This window comes from Apium graveolens, chromosome 5, assembly GCF_009905375.1.
Source record: "Apium graveolens cultivar Ventura chromosome 5, ASM990537v1, whole genome shotgun sequence".
In the NCBI taxonomy this organism is placed as follows: Eukaryota; Viridiplantae; Streptophyta; class Magnoliopsida; order Apiales; family Apiaceae; genus Apium; species Apium graveolens.
The window spans coordinates 68,673,076-68,694,691 of NC_133651.1; the positions used below are offsets into that span (position 1 = coordinate 68,673,076).

General features: G+C 35.5%; 1 protein-coding gene across 1 annotated transcript; it reads right to left on the bottom strand.

Annotated features, from left to right (window-relative positions):
- Positions 1–19,505: 19,505 nt before the first annotated feature.
- On the bottom strand, positions 19,506–21,015 carry LOC141661501 (putative disease resistance RPP13-like protein 1). Its single transcript, XM_074468526.1, has 2 exons — positions 19,649–21,015; positions 19,506–19,566 (listed from the first exon to the last, which is right to left on the bottom strand). Exons 1-2 carry the CDS (start codon positions 20,950–20,952, stop codon positions 19,545–19,547), a joined length of 1,326 nt encoding a protein of 441 aa, XP_074324627.1. The 5' UTR covers positions 20,953–21,015; the 3' UTR covers positions 19,506–19,544.
- Positions 21,016–21,616: the final 601 nt, after the last annotated feature.

Genomic DNA, 21,616 nt, shown 5'->3' on the forward strand with positions numbered 1-21,616 from the left:
GTACCATAGGGTATAACTGAATCCAATTTCTCAGCATTGTAGGATTTCAGATCAGCAATGTCCTGCTTGAGCTCATCCACACTTAGATTTTGCTGGTAATGCTGCAACTGTAAGAGATGCAGAGATTCCAGATGAGCTTGAAGAATTGCCTTGGTACCAGCATCTTGAGTCTCCTGAAAGGCCTTCTGAATTGTCATGACTTGTCTGACCAAAGTGACACCAAATTCTCCTGGTGTTGGTGATTTGGCCAGTGCCCATTCAGGAAGAGCAGGAGCAGAACTTGGGCCTTCTACTCCCCCTAAGTTCATGCTCTCATTCAAAGAATTAGAGTCATCATCATTAGAATTTACTCCAAATTCTTCAGATGGCTCACCAGCTTAAGAAGGCAGCCTGTTGACAGCAGCTTTGTCTCTGAGAAGAGATTCTGAAGTGTGTACAATGTGTAGTGTCTGTTCTGCCTCCACATTGCTCTGAGCAGCCGAAAATTGAAAGGCTGAAACAGGGTGAGTAAAAGTGTCAGCATCCAAGGAAATGTTATCAATGACAGCTTTGTAATGTTGCTGAAATTGTCTTTCCTTATCTGCATCATCCACTTTCATTAACTCACTAGCAATGGCTGGATCCACCCTTATAGCTTCTGTACCTGCCTTTCTCTCAATTTCTCTCTGTTCTTGCATCAGGGGCTCCCCCTGGCTCACACACACCCTCACACCCTCACCCTCACCTTCTAAGGTGGCACTCCTCTCACTCACTTTTGCCATGCTGGAAGAAATAGCATGCATATGGTGACTCTCAACCTCTCCTTTTGCCTGGGAGCAACCCAGCCTCTCACTCAAAAAATCACTCCCTTCCCTCAAACCTAAAAGTGATTGTGCAGTTGCCATGTCCTCTACAGTTGGAATTGTTTCTGTTAAGTGTGTAGAGACCATCAACGGATAGGGAATATCCGTTGAAGTGGAAACTGATGGTATCAACGAATAACTGCTGTTAAGCTTATCCGTTGAAGAACAACCACTTGTCAACGGATGAGAGATATCCGTTGAAGAAGGAAAAGATGTAGATATAGAAAGTGACATAATTGTTGAATCTGTGTGGATTGATTTTAAGTGTGGTGACACAGATTCTGCAACTACATCTGAAAGAATTGGCTGATGATCCAACAAATCATCTAAAAGATGATGATCACCAGGTTTTGAGTGGGGCTCCTCCCTGAGTTTTAATGAGGGAGAATCAGGAATTGATGTGAATATCATATCCACATCCAGAGAGGGTGTTGGAGAGTTTGATGAATGGTGTGTTTCTATATTGAGAGAATGGGGCTGTGATTCCATATTTGCTGGAATCACATCAAGCTGAATTTGAGAAGGCACAGATACTGGTGGATGTATCTGTGCTGTGTGTGTCCCTTGTGTGGAAACTAGGGTTTTGGCCTTCTTCTTCCTTGAAAAGGCTTGAATTGGTGAATGTGTAGCTTCAGTATCCCTCCCTCTTTTGTTCTGTGTCCCTGGTTGGGGACTATTTTCAATAGTTACATCCTTTTAGGAGGATGCAACTAGGGATGTGCTGGACTCCTTTTGAACCACCACAGTCTTTCGAGAGACTGTGGCTTAGCTGGTTTGGGTACCACTCACCTCTCCCACCTTATCCTGGGGGGCTTTTTGATGTTCACCCCTCCCCTCACCACTCACACCCTGTTCACTCCCTTCAGGGTTTTTGGTAGTTGTTACAACTGTTGTCTTTTGAGAAACAACAGAGGTAGGTTTCTTTGACTTGACTTTGGAAACTTTAGATTTGGTGGCTTTGGTAGGAGCCTGTTTGGACAATGACACAGGTTCCATAGCCACACTAGAAGGTAAAGAAACATTGGGGTTGGAAATAGTAGGAGTTATAGAAACATTTACCTCACTTACATGTGGTGCATTCATGATTGGCAAGTATACCAATGGCACCTGGCTGTTGAGGTTCATTCTCAAAAGGTCTGCAAGGACCCTTTTCTCTTGTGCCCATCATTTGAGTTTATTATTCTCATTGGATATAACCAAACCTTCAGCAACATGGTTAGCCAATAACATAAAGAATCTAGCAAAGTAGATGTTATGTGGTCTATTAGCTTTGTTGCCTAATCTGGAACCTAATTCTAGCATAACACAGTTGCTAAAATTAAAGTACCTATCAGAAACTAGCATATAGAGCATATTAACAAGAGATGAAGTGATAGCATCAAAATTGCTAATCTTCCCAGAGAAAACCTTAATAAAGGCATCTCCAAGAAAACTCCATTCTTTCCTAAGGCCTTTCCTTCTAATACTACCTAAACTAGCAGAATCAAAAGCATAGCCTATGGAATCTAGCATTGCAGAGACATCTTTATCAGTATGTGGTGTCATGGCATTATTCTCAGGCAACTTAAAGCAAGATTGTATATCATCACAATTAATGCAATAGTCCTTACCTTTGAGAGAGAAGGCAATAGTCATATCTGTGGAGTTGAACTCTGCAGTTGTCCAAATTTCCTCAATCACTTCACAGTAGATGGTTGGGGCTTCCAGCATTGCATAGCTCAGTTTGCAGTTCTTGATGAAGTCCATCATCTTGTGATAATCAGAATGGGCTTCATTCTTTTCAACCAAGACTATGAAATTATTCTTTTCATAAACAAATCCTGTTTGAGACATAATTTTGACTACTGGTGCCATTGTTGTGAGTAGAGGTTGCAGAGAAAAACTTGAGAATTGAGAGAGAAAGAGAATGATAATTGCAAGAAAGCGTAAAGTGAAAATAAGAATTCAATTGGGCTTTTATACTTTCTTGAATTAAAACATAAATAAAATAATTAAATGATACTTTTAAGTAAGTGACAGCCGTTCAGGAATAAATAAAACTGTAGAAATTCTAAAAACTACCGTAAATACAAATACATACAACACTGTATATTTGTATCAACGGTTGAGTAAAAGAATCAACGGCTGTGACTCACTAACGTGACACATCAACGGATAAGGTAAATAGTTATCCGTTGATGAACAACACCATTTTATCCGTTGAAGGATAAAATTACCAGAAATGTATTTGTCTTTCAACGGATGATGAATATCCGTTGATAGAACAATTTTGGCTTTCAACGGACAGGGAATATCCGTTGACAGGATAAGTCTTGATTAAAGCCAACTTTGTTCTTCCAGCAAATTCATTTCAGGCTACAAGGCAGATTACATAGATGACATAGATTATGAATAGTTAAGCATACCTAACTCACTTACTAATCTTATGAATGTTGATTCATCAAGTGGCTTGGTAAATATGTCTGCAATCTGCTTTTCACTTGGAACAAAGTGAAGTTCCACTGTACCTTTCATCACATGTTCCCTAATGAAGTGGTACTTGATATCAATGTGCTTGGTTCTTGAGTGCTGCACTGGATTTTCAGTAATGGCAATGGCACTTGTGTTGTCACAAAATATTGGAATTTTGTCAACAGTTATACCATAGTCAAATAACTGGTTCCTCATCCATAGTATTTGTGCACAGTAACTACCAGCTGCAATGTACTCAGCTTCAGCTGTTGATGTGGAAACAGAATTCTGCTTCTTGCTGAACCATGATACAAGCTTGTTCCTTAGAAATTGACAGGTGCCTATTGTGCTTTTCCTGTCTATTTTGCAACCTGCATAATCTGCATCTGAGTAGCCAATTAGATCAAAACCAGACTCTCTAGGGTACCAAATTCCTAGATTTGGAGTCCCCTTGAGATATCTGAAAATTCTTTTAATAGCCACTAAGTGAGATTCTTTAGGGCCAGCTTGAAATCTAGCACAGAGAAATGTAGAAAACATAATATCAGGTCTACTGGCAGTTAAATATAAAAGTGAGCCAACCATGCCTCTATAACTTGTAATATCCACAGACTTTTCAGCCTTGTTTAATTCAAGCTTGGTGGCAGTGGCCATGGGAGTTTTTGCAGGTGAACAATCCATTAAGTCAAACTTCTTTAAAAGATCATAAATATATTTAGTTTGACTAATGAAAATTCCACCACTAACTTGTTTAACTTGTAAACCAAGAAAGTTAGCTCTCCCATCATGCTCATTTCATATTTACTTTGCATTAATTTAGCAAACTTTTTACAAAGTTTATCATCTATAGATCCAAATATAATATCATCTACATAAATTTGTACAAGTATCTTAGAGCCATTAACATTTCTAAAGAAGAGAGTTTTGTCAACAGTACCTCTTGTGAAGTGATTATCTAGAAGGAACTTTGATAAAGTCTCATACCAGGCTCTAGGTGCTTGCTTTAGTCCATAGAGTGCTTTCAACAAATAATACACATGGTCTGGAAAATTTGGATCTTCAAAACCTGGAGGTTGGCTTACATAAACTTCTTCCTCCAATTCCCCATTTAGAAATGCACTCTTGACATCCATCTGATAGACTTTGAAATTGGCATTAGCTGCATAGGCTAGAAAGATTCTGATGGCTTCAAGTCTGGCAACTGGAGCAAATGTTTCATCAAAATCTATTCCCTCTTGTTGAGAATAGCCTTTGGCAACCAATCTGGCTTTATTCCTTATGACAATGCCATTTTCATCCATCTTGTTTCTGAATACCCATTTTGTGTCAATAGAACTCTTGATTTTTGGCTTGGGTACCAGCTTCCATACTTTGTTCCTCTCAAATTGGTTTAGCTCCTCTTGCATTGCTAAAATCCAATCTGGATCCAAAAGAGCTTCTTCCACTCGCTTAGGTTCCTCCTGTGATAGAAAGCTACTATACAGACATTCATCTTGAGTAGCCCTTCTAGTTTGTACTTTTGATGTAGCATCACCAATGATCAGTTCAAAAGGGTGATTCTTGGTCCATTTCCTTTAAGGTGGTAGATTAGCCCTTGATGAGGTTGCCTCAGTATTGTCATGATGTGAGATAGAATGTTGATTTATTGAAACTCCCCCTGAGTTGCTGATCCTTTGAAAGGAATTGGGAGTTCTATCAACTGATGAGGTGAATTGATTATCCATTGACAGACTGTGATCAACGGATGCTTCGTTATGAACTTCAACAGATGATGCACTTTGTCTTTCAACGGATGCTGTATTGCTTCTTTCAACGGAAGCTGAATTATGACTTTCAACGGATGCAGCATTCTGTGCATTATCCAAAGGCAGACTCTGGTTTCTTCTTGAGATGCCTTCTTCATCATTCTCATCTTCACTATCATCACAATATATCTCAATATTTTCAAATTTGAGTCCTTCATGATGTCCCTCATCTGTTAGTCCATCAATCTTTTTATCATCAAACACAACATGTACAGATTCCATGACAATGTTGGTTCTTAGATTGTAGACCCTATATGATTTTCCAGCAGAATAACCAATAAATATTCCTTCATCAGCCTTTGCATCAAACTTTCCTTTGTGATCAAATTGATTCCGTAAGATGTAGCATTTGCAACCAAAGACATGTAGAAAGTTTAAAGTTGGTTTTCTTCTCTTGAATAATTGATAGGGAGTCATGCATTTTGCTTGATTGATTAGAGAAATATTCTGAGTGTAACATGCACAGTTAACAGCCTCAGCCCAAAAATAAGTTGGGAGTTTTGACTCCTCAAGCATTGTCCTTGCAGCTTCAATTAGTGATCTGTTCTTCCTTTCCACCACACCATTTTGTTGTGGAGTTCTTGGAGCTGAGAACTCATGCATGATCCCATTTTCTTCACAGAACATCTTCATGGTTGAATTCTTGAACTCAGTTCCATTATCACTCCTAATATTCCTTACTTTGAAATCAGGATGATTGTTGACTTGCTTGATATGATTGATGATGATTTCACTAGCTTCATCCTTTGATCCAAGAAAATAAACCCATGAAAACTTTGAGAAATCATCTACAATCACTAGGCAGTATCTTTTCCTTGAAATTGACAATACATTGACTGGTCCAAAAAGATCCATGTGTAGAAGTTGCAGTGGTTCATCAATTGCAGATTCAAGCTTCTTACTGAATGATACTTTCTTTTGCTTTCCTTTCTGACAAGCATCACACAGTCCATCCCTTGTGAATTCCACTAGAGGCATTCCTCTAACTAAGTCCTTTTTGACTAGATCATTCATTGTCTTGAAATTCAAATGGGACAGCTTCTTGTGCCATAGCCAACTTTCAACTGGACTTGCTTTGCTGAGAAGACAAGTAATGGATTCTGCATCTGTAGAGTTGAAATCAGCTAAGTACACATTCCCTTTTCTAACTCCAGTTAGAACCACTTTATTGTCCTTTTTACTTGTGACAATACAGGCTTCAGAATTGAAGGAAACAGTATTCCCTCTGTCACATAGTTGACTGATGCTCAATAAATTGTGTTTGAGACCATCAACCAATGCAACTTCATCAATGATGACATTTTCTTTTGAAATCAAGCCATATCCCATAGTGAATCCTTTGCTGTCATCTCCAAAGGTTATGCTAGGGCCAACTCTCTCCTTAAACTCTATGAGCAGGGTGAAATCTCCTTTCATGTGTCTTGAACAACCACTGTCCAAGTACCATAGATTCCTTCTTTGTCCCCGCACACAACAAAATCAATCAAGTTGATTTTGGTACCCAAGTTTCCTTGGGTCCAACCTTGTTAGTCTTTTTCCTAGACTTCATTCCTCCTGCATCTTTTGACTTAGGTAACTTTAGGTCAACCTTGGTCTCAGATGTAGTTGGTTGAAGTGTAGGGTTAGTCACAGAATCATTTAACATATTTGATTGAATTTGATAAGGCATAGGTTGTGCAAATATGTTATTCCACATAGGCATATTGTATGGCATTTGAGGCATACTAAATGCAGTAAAGTAAGGATTGTTAATGTATGGCATGTTTGCAAAATATGCATGGGGATTATGGTGAGACATAACAGGCATAGCATGCAGAGGTGACATAGACATGTTAGACATGGAGGAATTTGAAGGCATGGGAGCATTTTTAACAGATTTGCAATTATCAGATAGGTGATTAACACTTTTACAATGCACACAGCTTTTTCTAGGAGCATACCTATCAGGTGTGTAATTGTTGTGTTTATTAATCCCTACCTTCCCATTTCTTTTAGATTTTCTTTTAGTTTCCTTCTTATCCTCAACCAACTTAAGTCGATCTTTTAGCTGATCTAAAGTCATATGTCCTATATTCACCTCACTAACATCTCTGGATGTGCTAGCTCCTTCTTTGACAAAGTTCTTGAGAGTTGAATCATTCTTTTTATTTTTAAAAGAACTTGCCTATTTTAATTGATGAGCCTTCAACGGATGCTCCTTTTCTTCCTTCAACGGATAACTTTCATCATCCGTTGATTCCACATCCGTTGACAATCCATCAATTAATTCTAACTTCTTTTTGTTTTTCTTCCAGGCATCCTCACAGAATGATTCAATTCCCTGGACCTTTGCAATCTGAACACTGACATCCCTAGATGTTTTCCAGGCCTTGATAACCTCTTGCTCACTTTCTAACTGTTTAGAAAGAATTTCCACTTTCTTAACAGCTTCTGCTAGTTCACTCTCAACAGTCAGGCATTTAAGTTTTATTTTTTCAAGCTCAATTAGCTGATCCTCTAACACAACATTCCTATCACTTAAAAACAAGTTATTCTCCTTGATCCTAGTGTTTTCTTTTGCTAGAGATTTAAGGGAAACACGCAAATGATATAATTCATTGGTCATATCATTTATGGCTTCATTGCATTCATGTTTAGAAAGCTGAGAGAGATCAGTAGTAATTACTTGGTTGCTTGATGAACTAGTTTCATTTTCATCAGAATTAGCCATCAGGGCTAGGTTGACATATTCCACATCATCATCTTCATTTACCCCATCTGCTGCCCAATCATCTTGAGTGAGGAATGCTCTTTCCTTTTGTTTGAGCAAATCAAAATACTTCTTTTTGTAATCAACTTGCTCAAATTTCTTTTTCTCAGAATTTGGCTTCCTACACTCACTTGCAAAGTGTCCACTAATGCCACAGTTGTAACATTTGAACTTTGATTTGTCCACCATGTTCTTGTTTGGCTTAGTGAATTTTGTGTTTTTCCTGAACTTCATCTTTGCAAACCTCCTGCACAGAAAGGCCAAATGTTCTTCAATATCATCAGATTCATCCTGACTGGAATTGTCTTCATCCTCAGCAACTTGCTCTTTACCCTTGCTTGATTCTGATTTGCTTGTGCCAATTTTGAGACTTGGCATTGTCTTCTCCTCATTCCTGGCTTCCATCTTCTCACAGTCAGCTACAAGAGCAACTGTTCCTCCTTTTCTCTTTCCCTTTTCCAACAGCTCATCCTGCTCCATTTCAAGTTCATAAGTCTTCAAAATTCCATATAATCTTTCAAGTGTGAAGTTCTTATAATCTTGAGAGTTTCTCAAAGAGACAGTCACGGGCTTCCATTCCTTTGGCAGAGACCTAAGAAATTTTAAGTTGGAATCCTTGACTTGGTACACTCTACCATACAGCTTCAATCCATTCAACAGTTTCTGAAACCTGTTGAAGGTATCATTTAATGATTCACCTTCTTCAAAGTGAAAATATTCATACTGTTGAATAAGAAGCTGCATTTTGTTCTCTCTGACCTGCTCAGTACCTTCACAGATGATTTGTACAGTGTCCCAAACTTCCTTTGCAGTTTGGCAATTAATGATATTGTCAAACATATCTTGATCTAAGCCATTAAACAAAATGTTCATGGCTCTCTTATCCTTGCGGATTTCTTCCATGTCTTCAATAGTCCATTCTGCTCTTGGCTTGGGAATAGACTGTCCAACAGCAACCGTTGCAGTAGCAGCTGTGGCTACCTTGTGAGGGATGTGAGGACCATTTTCAATACAGTTGATGTAGCTTTCATCTTGAGAAAGAAGATGTAAATGCATCTTCACTTTCCAGTGATGATAATTATCCTTTTCCAGGACTGGAATCTTTACACCAATATCCTTCCTATTCATGATGGTAACAGGAGAGTTCTTCTGTGCACTCATGATGTTAGCAGAATAGATCTTTAAACTCTTTATATGTTAAGAGCTTGCTCTGATACCAATTGTTATTCCCAGTGGACTAACAATGAGATTTACAGAAGGGGGGTTGAATGTAAATCTCAAAACTTTTTCAAGTTTTGAGCAGTTTGTAAGGCTAAGTGTTTGAGTGATCAAATGTGTGTGAATTGCTTGGAGCTGATGCAGACAGATATATATTCAAACACAAATGTAATGAACACAAAGAACTTAAAAACTTTTCTGGTGGATTTGTTGTTCCACCAGAGATGTGTTATTTCAGAAAATCTGTGATTCAAAATTAAATCACAGCTGCTTCCTAGTACAAACTAGATGATTTTCTCTCTTGATATTTCTAAACAGCTCAGGGAAAAATTCACATCTAATTACTAGCTACTACTTGGTTTATATATCACCAAGTTTACAAGTGAAGACAAAGATAAAGTACAATAAGACAATAGTTCTCCACTTGTTTCTATTCCATTTTTATCCAGTGTAATATGGAATTATCTGTTGACTTTCCATTTTGAACCAGACTAAAAACGGCTGCTTTTTCTGCTGTTCCTGAAATAGGCTACCACATCTCTGTCAATCCATGTGCCTCTGTCAGCTTTGTTAACTGTCACTATCAACTGCTATGAGACTGAGCATCCGTTGAAGCTTTCATCCATTGATGGCTTTATCCGTTGATGCTCTAGCAGTTGAAGCTTTATCCGTTGAAGCACTTATCCGTTGATGGATATTATCCGTTGAAGCATTAGAGACATCCGTTGAAGCTTTGTTTCTTATCCGTTGAAGGTCTTCAATATCCGTTGACACTTCTTCACTTATACAAAATTACAAGGCATGAAATATTTACAATTAGCCCTCCTATTTGTACATCCATTAGTAGTCAACATGACTGATTATTTCCTAACAACATCTAAGAATTACAGCTTGAAACCAGAGAGTGAAATGTGCTACAATACCAAACTTATTGCTAAGTAAGGCTACTCCTTCAACGGATAGCCAAGATGGTCTTATCCGTTGAGGCTACAAATACTAGATTTCTACTTAAGTGTTTTGCTTAACTTATCATCAAACTAATACACATATTCCTAACACACAAGTCAAGACATTCACCTATTCTTAGAAGCTGATGCCATTGCTATGATTGGTCTATTGATGGATGTTTTGGAAGAGAAGAAGAAATTTGAGTGAGAGGAGATGATGAATGAACAATTTTCAATCTGATGCAGTTTGCTTTAATAGAGGTATTGGGGTAGATGAATGGTCCAGTTGTAACACATGCAATTGTCTGTCTATTCGTTCACCAATACACGGTATCTAACAGGTGTGACTATTCAATGAATGTCACGTTTTTCATTTTATTCTAAAATTCACACACACGTTTCTAAAAAATACAGAAATAAACAAAAGTTACAAATTCATATAAATAATAATGAAATACTTAATAGTAATTGTTATTTTAATTTCATCATTTTTTATTAAAAAAATAAACTTTATTAATTCATCAAAGTATTTGACTGATTACAAATATTACTTAATGATTTTAAATTTTTTTAAAAAAATATATGACCTTATTTTAAAAGTCCAATAAATGCGCCAGTAATGTCAATAAAATAGTCTGTTAAATAATAGTAATTATTTTTTCCCGTAATGTTGTGCCCATATTCAAATACAAATATACAAATATTGTAAATTTTATATGCCACTACGATATGAATACGACCTAATATATTTTTTTATTAATTTAACTATATACATAATTTTGAATGAAAACATATTTAGTTGATGTCATAATTTTAAATGAAAACATAATTACCTATACAAAATAAAAAATATTAACTCACTGTAATCATATAGGTTGGTTACAGTAACATATGTACATTGGTTTTTTTAATTTTTTTTTGTAGTTAACCCAAAGCCGCAATACTTTGGCTATGAACTGGGTAAATCATTATGTTCATGTCGAAGATGTAATTTAAAAGTAAAGCATAATTTCTATTATTTTCAAAATTTGGTTTATACAAGAAATTTGAATTATGTTGTCCAACTGATACGTTTTTAATCAACTATGTATATAAATATTTGATTTAATTGAGAAATTTGAATCCGTTGGAACTAAGATTCCACAGCGCCGTAACTAACAATATGAAATATTTACTTGGTCCAATTCATAGTCACAAATTTTATGTAGATGGTAACAGTTCTATGTCACATGATATAATTTTCATAACATCCTAATGAAGAAACTGTTGTTAAATTTATTTATTTAGCGTGTATGAAACATAGTTTGACTAACTTTAGTCAGGAGTACGACTACGAAAAGCCTTAATTGGCAATTACTTTATATGGTACATATAATAATACATAAAAATACGTGGCTACGCGCATAAGAAATTAAAGATTAATGCAAAATTGTAGTTTTAGATTCCTTCATTGAATTAAGATATCCCAAGTCAGTAATTAATAAGTTTAATGAAACAAATTTAATTAGAAATATTAATTCTAAATAATTTTATTACATAATTAATAAAATTTTTTAATGACAAATAGTACAATAATTTATTAGCTCCGATTTTTAAGATTGGTATTGTATTTTTCAAAAAGTTAAAAATAAAAAAAATTAAATTACAATTTGCTATACATCATTAACACATGGTTTAGTTATATAATTGATGGCGTTTGGATTTCAAAAAAATCACAATCACGTAATGAGCTGGATGAAGCAACGTACAACCATTATAAATTACTTTGACCACTGGTTTAAAATAAATGAACAAAATGTGTATAACGTAAATTAAATTTGAATTTTTTTTATAATGCCAGAATGAATAATTTAAAGAATCTAATTTTGATCAAATAATATGTTCAGTACTACAAAAATAACAACCGAAGTTATGAAACAAATAAATAGACATATTACTATAATTGAATTAGAATATTATCAATACTTTGAATATATTATACTTATATGAGATATAAGTTATTTTGGAAATATATTAGAATAATTTGAAAGCTAGGTGTTTAACATATTTTACTTCCCTGAGGTTATAACATATTATTCAATTTAAGTATAAACCTCTCCCTCTATCAGTTAAGTTCAAGTTGGAGCTACGAGCCTACGATGCCATAACTGGCCACAGGTTGAAGCAGTCTTCAAGCAACTGACATGTAGTGTTACTGTACTAACTTACCCACTAACTAGATCATTATTAGGTAAAGGGTACATACTTCTCTACTTACAATTAAGAAGCCAGAACTATACATACCATTAAGAAGTTAGATGAAGACTTTTTGAAGCTCCGCCTACAGTACGCAGCATATCAGGTATGAATCTTTAAATCTGGCATTTACACTCTGCTTTCATTTATCTTACTTGAGTGACCTCTGAAAATATTTATTGAACGCATCTGCAGGTACCTACTACTGAAGCAATAAGTTTCCTACAAATGGATCTACACTACTACGACAATTTATGTGATGTGGATAGCTCAAGTTATGACTGGAAATGTAGAGTAAGAGTGCAGGCGCTGTGGAAATGAATGAACAGAGAAACACAAGAATTTTGGGGTTTTAATATGCTTCTCATCGATGATATGGTAAGTACCACATCATAATTACAACTGGGGACTACATGTCTCTCTTCCATAAAACCTTTTAATATGATGCTGATTCACAATATGCAGAACCATCGAATTCACGCTTTTGCAAATGCAAAATATTGTGCTGAGTTGACTTACCCTTTGGTTGAAGGAGGCATTTACATAGTTGACAACTTTAAAGTGAAGGACTTTTTAGGTGACGAAACATATCGCCCTGTGAGAAACAAAAAACACATATTCTTCACCAAGGACACAAAATTAAGCAGAGCAACTGAGTCGGGATTAGTAATTGAAAAATATGCTTTTGATCTTTTCCACATGACTGAAATTGAGAAACTTGTAACAGACAATAGGTTCTTAGTAGGTATGGATGCTATACTATTTTTGTAATTGATAACAACACCTGTTACTACTAAAATGTTTTCAATTTTAGACATGGTTGGTTACTTGAAGAACCAAAGACCCCTCATTACTTCAACTAAAAATAGTCAGGAAAAACAAAGGCTGAAATTTGATTTGGTAGATGGGAGGTTTGTCTTCTAATTCAACAATGTCTTAGTGTTCTTTATAATTACATACTGGGCTACTTACTTAAGCAGCTTTTCGTTACGTAGGTGTTGCGTGTCTGTCACTTTGTTTGACGAATTTGGAATTATAATTGACAAAGCTCTGCAACAACTTGAGGAGGAAGAACCTATTATTATTATCATCAGCTGTGCTAGAGTGAGTTCGTATGAAGGTATGGGTAATGGTACCCTCATAATGATTTGTATTACGTTATTAAGTTAAAATGTTGAGTAATAATATGTGTTACGGATATAGGCAGAGCACACCTTACAAACTACCCTGCAATAAGGATTTTTATCAATCCCGATCATTACAGTGTTCAATACCTCATAAACAGGTTAATTTTTTACTTAAGAAAATTTAGAAAATATAATATACCTTCCTATTTATGCTATGCAATGCCTTCAGATGCGATGAAATGACTGAAATGTCTGATATTGATGAAGAAGACACCAAACAGACACTAACTGTGAGAGATATTACTCTGTTAACTGAAACACATATTCAGGTACTGTAATTATTTAGGTGGTATTATCATTGTCATTGAAGAGGAACTAACTTATGATATTCCTCTTCAGAGGGAAGTTGTGTGCAAAGTTGTGATTGACAAGGTGAATGAGGATGCTAATTGGTACCTAACAAAATGTACAAGATGTCTCCTTCAAGTTCCATTCATAGTTGACAAATTCAAATGTCAAATTTGTAAGAGGATCATACCACATCCCAGAAGAAGGTAATATGACAAGTAATTAACTTACAATACTATGAACATTGACCAGTTTTTGCATGCATAATCAATTTCTTTGTAATACAGTTTTCGGTTGGAAACAAAATGCTCGGATGACACTGGATCGTTGACAATAGTTTTACCTCACGCAGCCGTTGCTCAAATTTCACAGAAAACTATTGAAGATCTGTATTGTCCAGACAAAGAGGTTAACCTCCAACATTGTGCTACAATAATTTTGTAAACTAATATATACATTTTACTGAAACCAGTCATTTACACGTGTAGGAACTGGGAGAACAACAATTCCCGCCATTTTTGAGAATGTTTGAGAAGCAGAAATACAAAATGACGGTCATCATTAAAGAGGAAAATGTCATGAAAGCTTCAGAAGTGTACGAAGCTACTAGAATTGGTAACGAAAATGAATCTGGTGGGAGCTTCACTCCGTCTTCTAACCAAACTGTTGATACAAATGAAATGTCAGCTATGAATGTAAGAGATTAACATGAGAAGTACAATATAGGTTTAAAAAACATCTAATGTATGACTACCTTCTTGCATGTAGGTATCACTGAATGAAGATACATTAATGCAAGCCCTGAACACAGCCAAATCTACAAGCAAGAAGGTTCGAGCAAGGAAACTTCACGCACCAGTGCCATTTGATGAAGAAGGTCAGATTAAGAAGGAGCCTAAATTAGACAAAGTATGTAACCTGAATTTGACATTTGACAACATGTTATAATATCCTTAATTTTGTTGTCTGACCATCAATAAACTTTCTCCAGAAAAAGAAGGCTAAGTGAAGAGACTCAGGAGCTTCATTTACATGGCGAATTTTGTCTACGTAAAGCCAATGTTTGCAGTTGTAACTATTCAAACAATGTCATTATCTATTTTATTAAGAACATCAGTTGTAATTGAATGCATTTAATTATGATAAGATAAGAAAGAAGTAGTTGCCCATATTGCTGAGGCCAAACAACAAGTAATTACAAAGAAATTAGCATACATTACAAACACCTTACAAGAATACAAGATTTGCAAAATTGTCCACCTATGGCTACAAGCTATAAAAGATAAAGTGTGACAGAACAATTGTTCATTTTTGCCATTTGGAGAAAATAAATAGGTAATGTAAAGGAAAATAAATAAAATTTTCCTTCATCATTTATAGTTGTGGGTAAGTAAATGTTGTTATCAAAATAAACATAAGTGCAAATGCTGGTAGGTGATAAACATAACACATTATGCTTCTCTGAGTATAATGAAAGTTATTTACAGCAGAGAACTTTCATTTACCAAACAATTGAGCATTGTACCTACCCTGTGAAGAGCAACATGTCCAAAGAAAAGTTTGACGACCTAACTAGCCTCAAAGTTGGGAAGTTTGATTGGAAAATCAGAGTAAGAGTTACAAGGTTCTGGAGAGGAGCTACAAGAAAAGGCGAGATTTTCAAAAGTTTTAACATCATTCTCTTAGATGACAAGGTAAAGTATGTTATGAACTTTTACTATTATACATACAACTGCAGAATATAATGTCCATTTCCTGCAAACCCCCCAGAATAGCAGGATGCACACTTTCATCCCTGGAAACGCAGATGACGCGCTAAGAGAGAAGTACACTGTGGGCAAGTGCTATATCATTAGGAAGTTTGTTATTCAGGCATACAAACCCGATGACAAGTTTTTATGCCTCGCAAATGATGTGCAGTTGGTTTTCTCAAAAGACACTCAAATTAAAGAGATTCAGGAAAGTACATGTACTATTGAAAATAATGCTTTTGATTTTTATGATCATAGCGAGCTGATGGAGCTTACAAAACAAACAACTCACTTGGCAGGTGAAATCAATAAATAAATGTTTTTAACATGTAAACCTTGAACTGAAACTAACAATTTCAAATAATTGTATCCACAGATGTAATTGGAATTGTGAAATTTTATCAGCCACTCACACATTTGGTTAACAAATTCAATGATGCTCAGAAGCAAGTTAAGCTAATCCTCACCGATGAAAGGTTACATTTTCCTTCTACGTTTCATTTCCATATTTTTAGGTTATTTTCATCCTTAATCGTCAAATATCCCGGAAATAATGCGTAGGTCCTCAATCAATGTCACTTTCTGGGATACATTTGCTGAAATGTTTGATGAACAGATGAAAGAAGTTCATGAAAAACCTACTATACTGATTATTGTAAGTAGCCGAGTAGGATTGTGGAATGGTATGAAAGTAGTAAGTTATTCCGTGTATTGATGATTTCATAACCTCTTTACATTTTTTGACGCTTCTCTATATACATTGTGCATATGTAAACAAATGTTTCCCTTCCAAGATCAAGTCGATCTTTCAAGTGTAGGGGGGACTCAATGTTATATCAACTACAATCATTACAGTGTGATGCAGCTAAGACAGAAGTAAGTAAATAAATTAGATTGACATAATCCTTACACTAATGTCATGCATCTAACAATTTCAGCATTCGCCAAATATCATTAGATTGACACAACCTGCTTTCCAACAAGAATTGTATGCAATGGACAAACATGCATCGGTTGAAATGCTTAATGTTGCGAGGATTATAAGCCTGGGGAAAGAATACATCATGGTAATGCAAACCTAAACAAGTACCAGTTCTTTCTTCGTTCAATATTACAGTTTATGTACTTATAGAGACAAATTTGTGCACACCTCATTATCACTGCGGTCGAAGAGACCGATCCATGGTACAAGCCAATTTGCACACAATGCTTTGGAGAAATAGAATTTGAGGAAGATCAATGGTACTGTATGCATTGCAATCGTATCCTGCCTTGCCCCGACAAGATGTAAGTGACAGATTACAAACTTCTCCACCACAGAATTTTATGTCTACATTTGACAGCAAATTAATACCTTCTTCGGCCTCTTTAATATACATATATTCAAGTTAACTGTAAAGGCATCAGATAACACGGGTTGTATTGACATCATACTGAACGACCAGCAGGTAAGAGATGTCGTTGGAAAAAGAGCTGTGCACCTCCTCAAACAGGTAACATCTAATACTTTTACCTATGATTTCATGCCTCATTCCAAAGACCGCTAACTTCTTACTATACTTTCAGATGGGAGAAGATAAGTCATTCCCTTCAGAGTTGAAAGCATTGGTTAACAAGAAATATACCATCAAACTTATCATAAAGGAATTCAATGTATTGGACAAGGCCAAAACATACTTCGCAACAAACATTTGCACAGCCTTCATTGATCCAAACCAACATCTAACAGAGGCCACAACCTCTATGCAGCAACAGACAGCAAAGGTAAGGAATTACAGCCCAACCTTCCCCTGTCCGTATTAAACAACGTATTTTCTCAATACCATTCTTCGGTTGACTGCCTTTTATAGGAATCAAGCAGCAGCTACCACCTGGACATGATATCAAATCTTGCCTTTCGGTCTCCAGCAACAAAATAGAAACCCAATCCATGAAACCAGTAGAGGACAAAGAATCATATTCTAATGATTTCCACAATCTATTTTGCTTGCATTTTGCATACTGTACAATGTGAAACTCTATATCCCCATGCTTCTACTTTTCCCTCCAACCTTCAAAGTGAGGAGGTTAAAGTATTATGTAATGAATTTTATGGTTTTGAAGTATAACGAAATGCTTTAAATTGGTAATTGATTCCCACATCAGTTGTGTTATGACATTAACCATATACTACACATACCACTTTATGTTTAGCGATACTACTGTATCACTCTTATTTCATTCTCAAGTTCCATTACGGACCAAAAATAACAAAGAAGAGGGAGTACTCCAGCAAAAAAAAACAATAAATACAAAATAGTCGTACTCAATCCTTTTTAAACGGTTTTCACAATAATGTAATCCCATTCATTTAACCTTCTTCCATTTCCTGGCCATCCTCATAAAAAATTGACATTACGCATCCAAACTCCTAATTTTGAAAAAACAATTCTGTGTAATCACTTGATTGTCCTCTTAATTTATTAAAAAACCAACGCCACGTGAAGCGGACATCCATGGTAGGCCATTTTGTACCTGAATCACTCCAACTTTAGGCCGATCAGCCACTATGGGAGATGTCATAAAGGGGAACAGGACAATGGCACAGTGTTCGTAACATTTGGACCAAAATCAAGCTAATTAATTCTTCTACTAATTATGGAAAGTGTAATCACCCTAAACTGTTATATTTGACAAGTTTGACCATGTATACGTATAATAATAATATAACAGTATGCGTAATTGCATAAATAATTGTATAATATCTTATGATTATGCTGAAAAATTTTATTACCTAATTTCTAGGATTCGGATTATGTGCATTTGGTACTACAACTAACTTGACAAACCCACCCATTTTATTTCACACATATGAAGATCTTAATTAAAATTAAATGTAACCATACAAATTGTTATGGCTGTAATATATTATAATATATGGATAAATAAAATTGTCTCTTCTTTCATAATGATGTCAAAATTTTGTCGGTTTTTAAATATAGTGTTATATAAAATACATGTTCCTCCCTCCAGTTTTTACATTTTTTTCTCAATAAATTGATTAACTTTGCTCGCTTTAATAGCTTTGACTGAAATAAATAATTTTCAAATACAATTATATTACATCCTACGTTTAAAGGTACATTCAAATCCGAACCAAAATTGTAAAACTAAATTTCAGAAACGAAATATAAATTTAAAAAAGAAAAAAGAAAATTAATGCCATAAATTATATTCTTCTTCTTAAAAATTACAATGTAATGTTATAAATTAATACGAGAAGCAATATTGGCACAAAGCGATATAGAAATGAATAAGTAAGAGTACTCATTTGTTAGTTGTAATCAGACCTTATGGAACAATTCATTATACGTATTACTAAAATTGAAATCAAATTATTCAACACTTTTAATATATACATTATATTAGATTTAGTTGAATTTGAAAATGTATTTATTATTTGCACAAACTACCTGTTGTACAGGAATGATTTGATAGTTCCGAGTAAAGAACGCACCCTCTCAAGTACGGATCTTTGACTCTTAAATTACATTTTACATTATTCATGTACTAAGGAACACATTATGACATTACCATATTATGTTTACCACTACTACTTTATAACTGTTAAACGTACAGTTTCTATAGCTGAGAAAACCGTCAACGTAATGTTAAAATCTTCAACTTATTTCGATATCAGGTTCCACTACGGACTGAAAATAACAAAGAAGAGGAAGTAATTCGGCAACAAAAAATATCGTCCCACCCAATCCTTTCTTAATGGTTTTCCAAATATGTAATCCCATTCATTTAACCTTCTTCCGTTTTCTGGGCACCCTCATAAAAAAATAACAATACGCATCCAAACTCCTAATTTTGGAAAAGGAGTTTCGTGTAATCACTTGATTGTCCTCTCAATTTATTAAAAAACTAACGCCACGCGAATCGGGCATCCATACTAGTATGTATTCAAAGTGAAAGCTATAAAATTAAGATTGATAAAACTGGGCATTCTACATCTGCTAGCAGAATTATTTGGTAGACTTTGTTGAATACTAAACAGTTGTCAGCCACTATTAGGTAGTAGAAACTTCATGGCCACCTTGCTCCATCCCTGATTCAGCAAGAAAATCTTAATATAGAAAAATAAGATAGAAAAAAAAGAAAGATAAGTTGGTGGTAGACTGATAGTATACCATATAATGTCCTGAAGATGTCGAATCTTGAACCATTCTGCCCCGCTCCCCTTCGTACATCTTTCTTTCAGAATAGGACTCCCATTTATCTCCAGGAATCGAAGGGTATGCGACTCATTAAATGTTGGCAAACTCCTCAAATTCTCACAATTCCAAATATGTAAGCCCTTGAGAGATGGAAGTTGTGCTATTGTTTCCGGAAGAGCTTTCAATCCTTCAAAATCACGTATATTCAAATGAGTCAAGTAAGGGAAGGTGGAGGAGAGACGATCATCCAGTTTGCCTTTTGGCATTATTAACTCTACCTTCTCCCACCCAATCAGTGCTAGTTTAGTTAGATTAGGAAAGGAGATCAAAGAAGAAGAAGAAGCAGGCCATGGAAACTCATCTAATTCCTCTGAGAAGCGACTTAATGACAAACTTAGAAGTGTGGATCTCATGCTTTGAACAAATGCCCATTCTGAAAAAGAGGGACAAATTGCAATCATAAGATACTTTAAACCAACCGAGTGTTCAAGTACAAAAATACTAGTTAAATCACGACAATTAACCACTCTTAGTCCCTGAATAGCCACTCCAAGTGTTAGACGTGTCAAGCCCTGACAGTCATTTAGGTTCAAAGTTGTCAAAGACAGAGAATTGTTTTTCAGTAGCTTGTCAAATATGGCATCCATATTTGAAAAAGAAGATGTGCCTCCTCTGTTACTGATATTCTTGAGTCGTAGATCTGAGAGAGAGCTAACCTTTCTGCTCAGTGTTTCGAGTATCATGCTGTTATGTCTTATTTTTAACTTCTTTAAGGATGGAAAACTACTACTCGGGATCCTTCTCAACTCTGTACAACTCACGATTTCCAACACCTCAAGTTTAGGAAATACTAGTACAACACTTCGGTCTTTAACTCCTGTACTCACAAGTGGTTCTAGCCACTCTTCTAACTTTGGCAAATCCCACAAACTCAGTTTTTTTAGTGCCGGATACAATGTTGTAACAATGTCTGGTGGCCCACTTTTACTGAACTCACTACTGCCACTGTCAACACCTACATAAAAGTCACTCTCGATAACCTTGACATCATTCATCCTATATATCTCCATTTCCCTCAGTTTAGGAAGATGACCTAGTGGTGGAATTTCTTCACATCCGTTACAATCACTCATTGTGATTTTAACTAAGTTTGTCATCATTGCAATCCATGATGCAATGTACTTTCCCCTGAAGTGAACAATTGTCAACTCTTTCAGATTTGAGTGAGGCGCCAATCCTTCCATCACATCCTCGTCGTTGTATTCTACTTCTTCCATTCCATCTTCATTGTCACTCCAGAAGAACTTCAAATGCTCAATATTAGACTTTGTACCTAAACTTGCTTTTAGTCCCTTAACAATATAGCAAGAATTATAGAAGGGGGGTTGAATGGAATTCTTGAACCTTTTTCTTGAAATAAAAATATTCAACTCGATTATAGATATATTTGTTTTGATTAGCATAATGTGGAATGTAAACTTAATTGAATCAAAACATAATTAATTAAAAACAAGAGTCTTTAAAACTTTCTGGTGGATTTAAACAATTCTACCAGAGATATATATAATATATCGAGAGGACTCTGTGTGCAGAAATGCTCACAGCTGCTTACAAATGGAACTACTGAGAATACAGGAAATGCTAAAGATTCTGCTTACAAAGATTTCTCTGTTTTTGTGTTTCTCAGCTATCTCAGTTTTTTTTCTATTTGCTACTCTCTTGGTTTATATAATACCAAGATTACAAAGTCAAAAAGACTGAACAAATATAAAATCTAACAGTCTTAAGCTTTGCTGCTTTTCGTCCTCTATTACCCAGTTAATGGGCTTCCACAGTGTGTTTGTATACATCTCGACGGCTGTGTGTCAGCTTTCACTGTTCAACTGCTGTTTGAATTCTTCATATGATCATCCGTCGACTTTCAGAATATCCGTTGATGAT

What these genes read in the sequence shown, in the direction of transcription:
- LOC141661501 (XM_074468526.1), bottom strand. Translation starts at nt 20,952, where the DNA reads ATGGAAGAAGTAGAATACAACGACGAGGATGTGATGGAAGGATTGGCG. An exon ending in CATCTTCAGGACATTATATG is followed by an intron (nt 19,567 to 19,648) that starts GTATACTATCAG and finishes TTGCTGAATCAG; the next exon opens with GGATGGAGCAAGGTGGCCAT.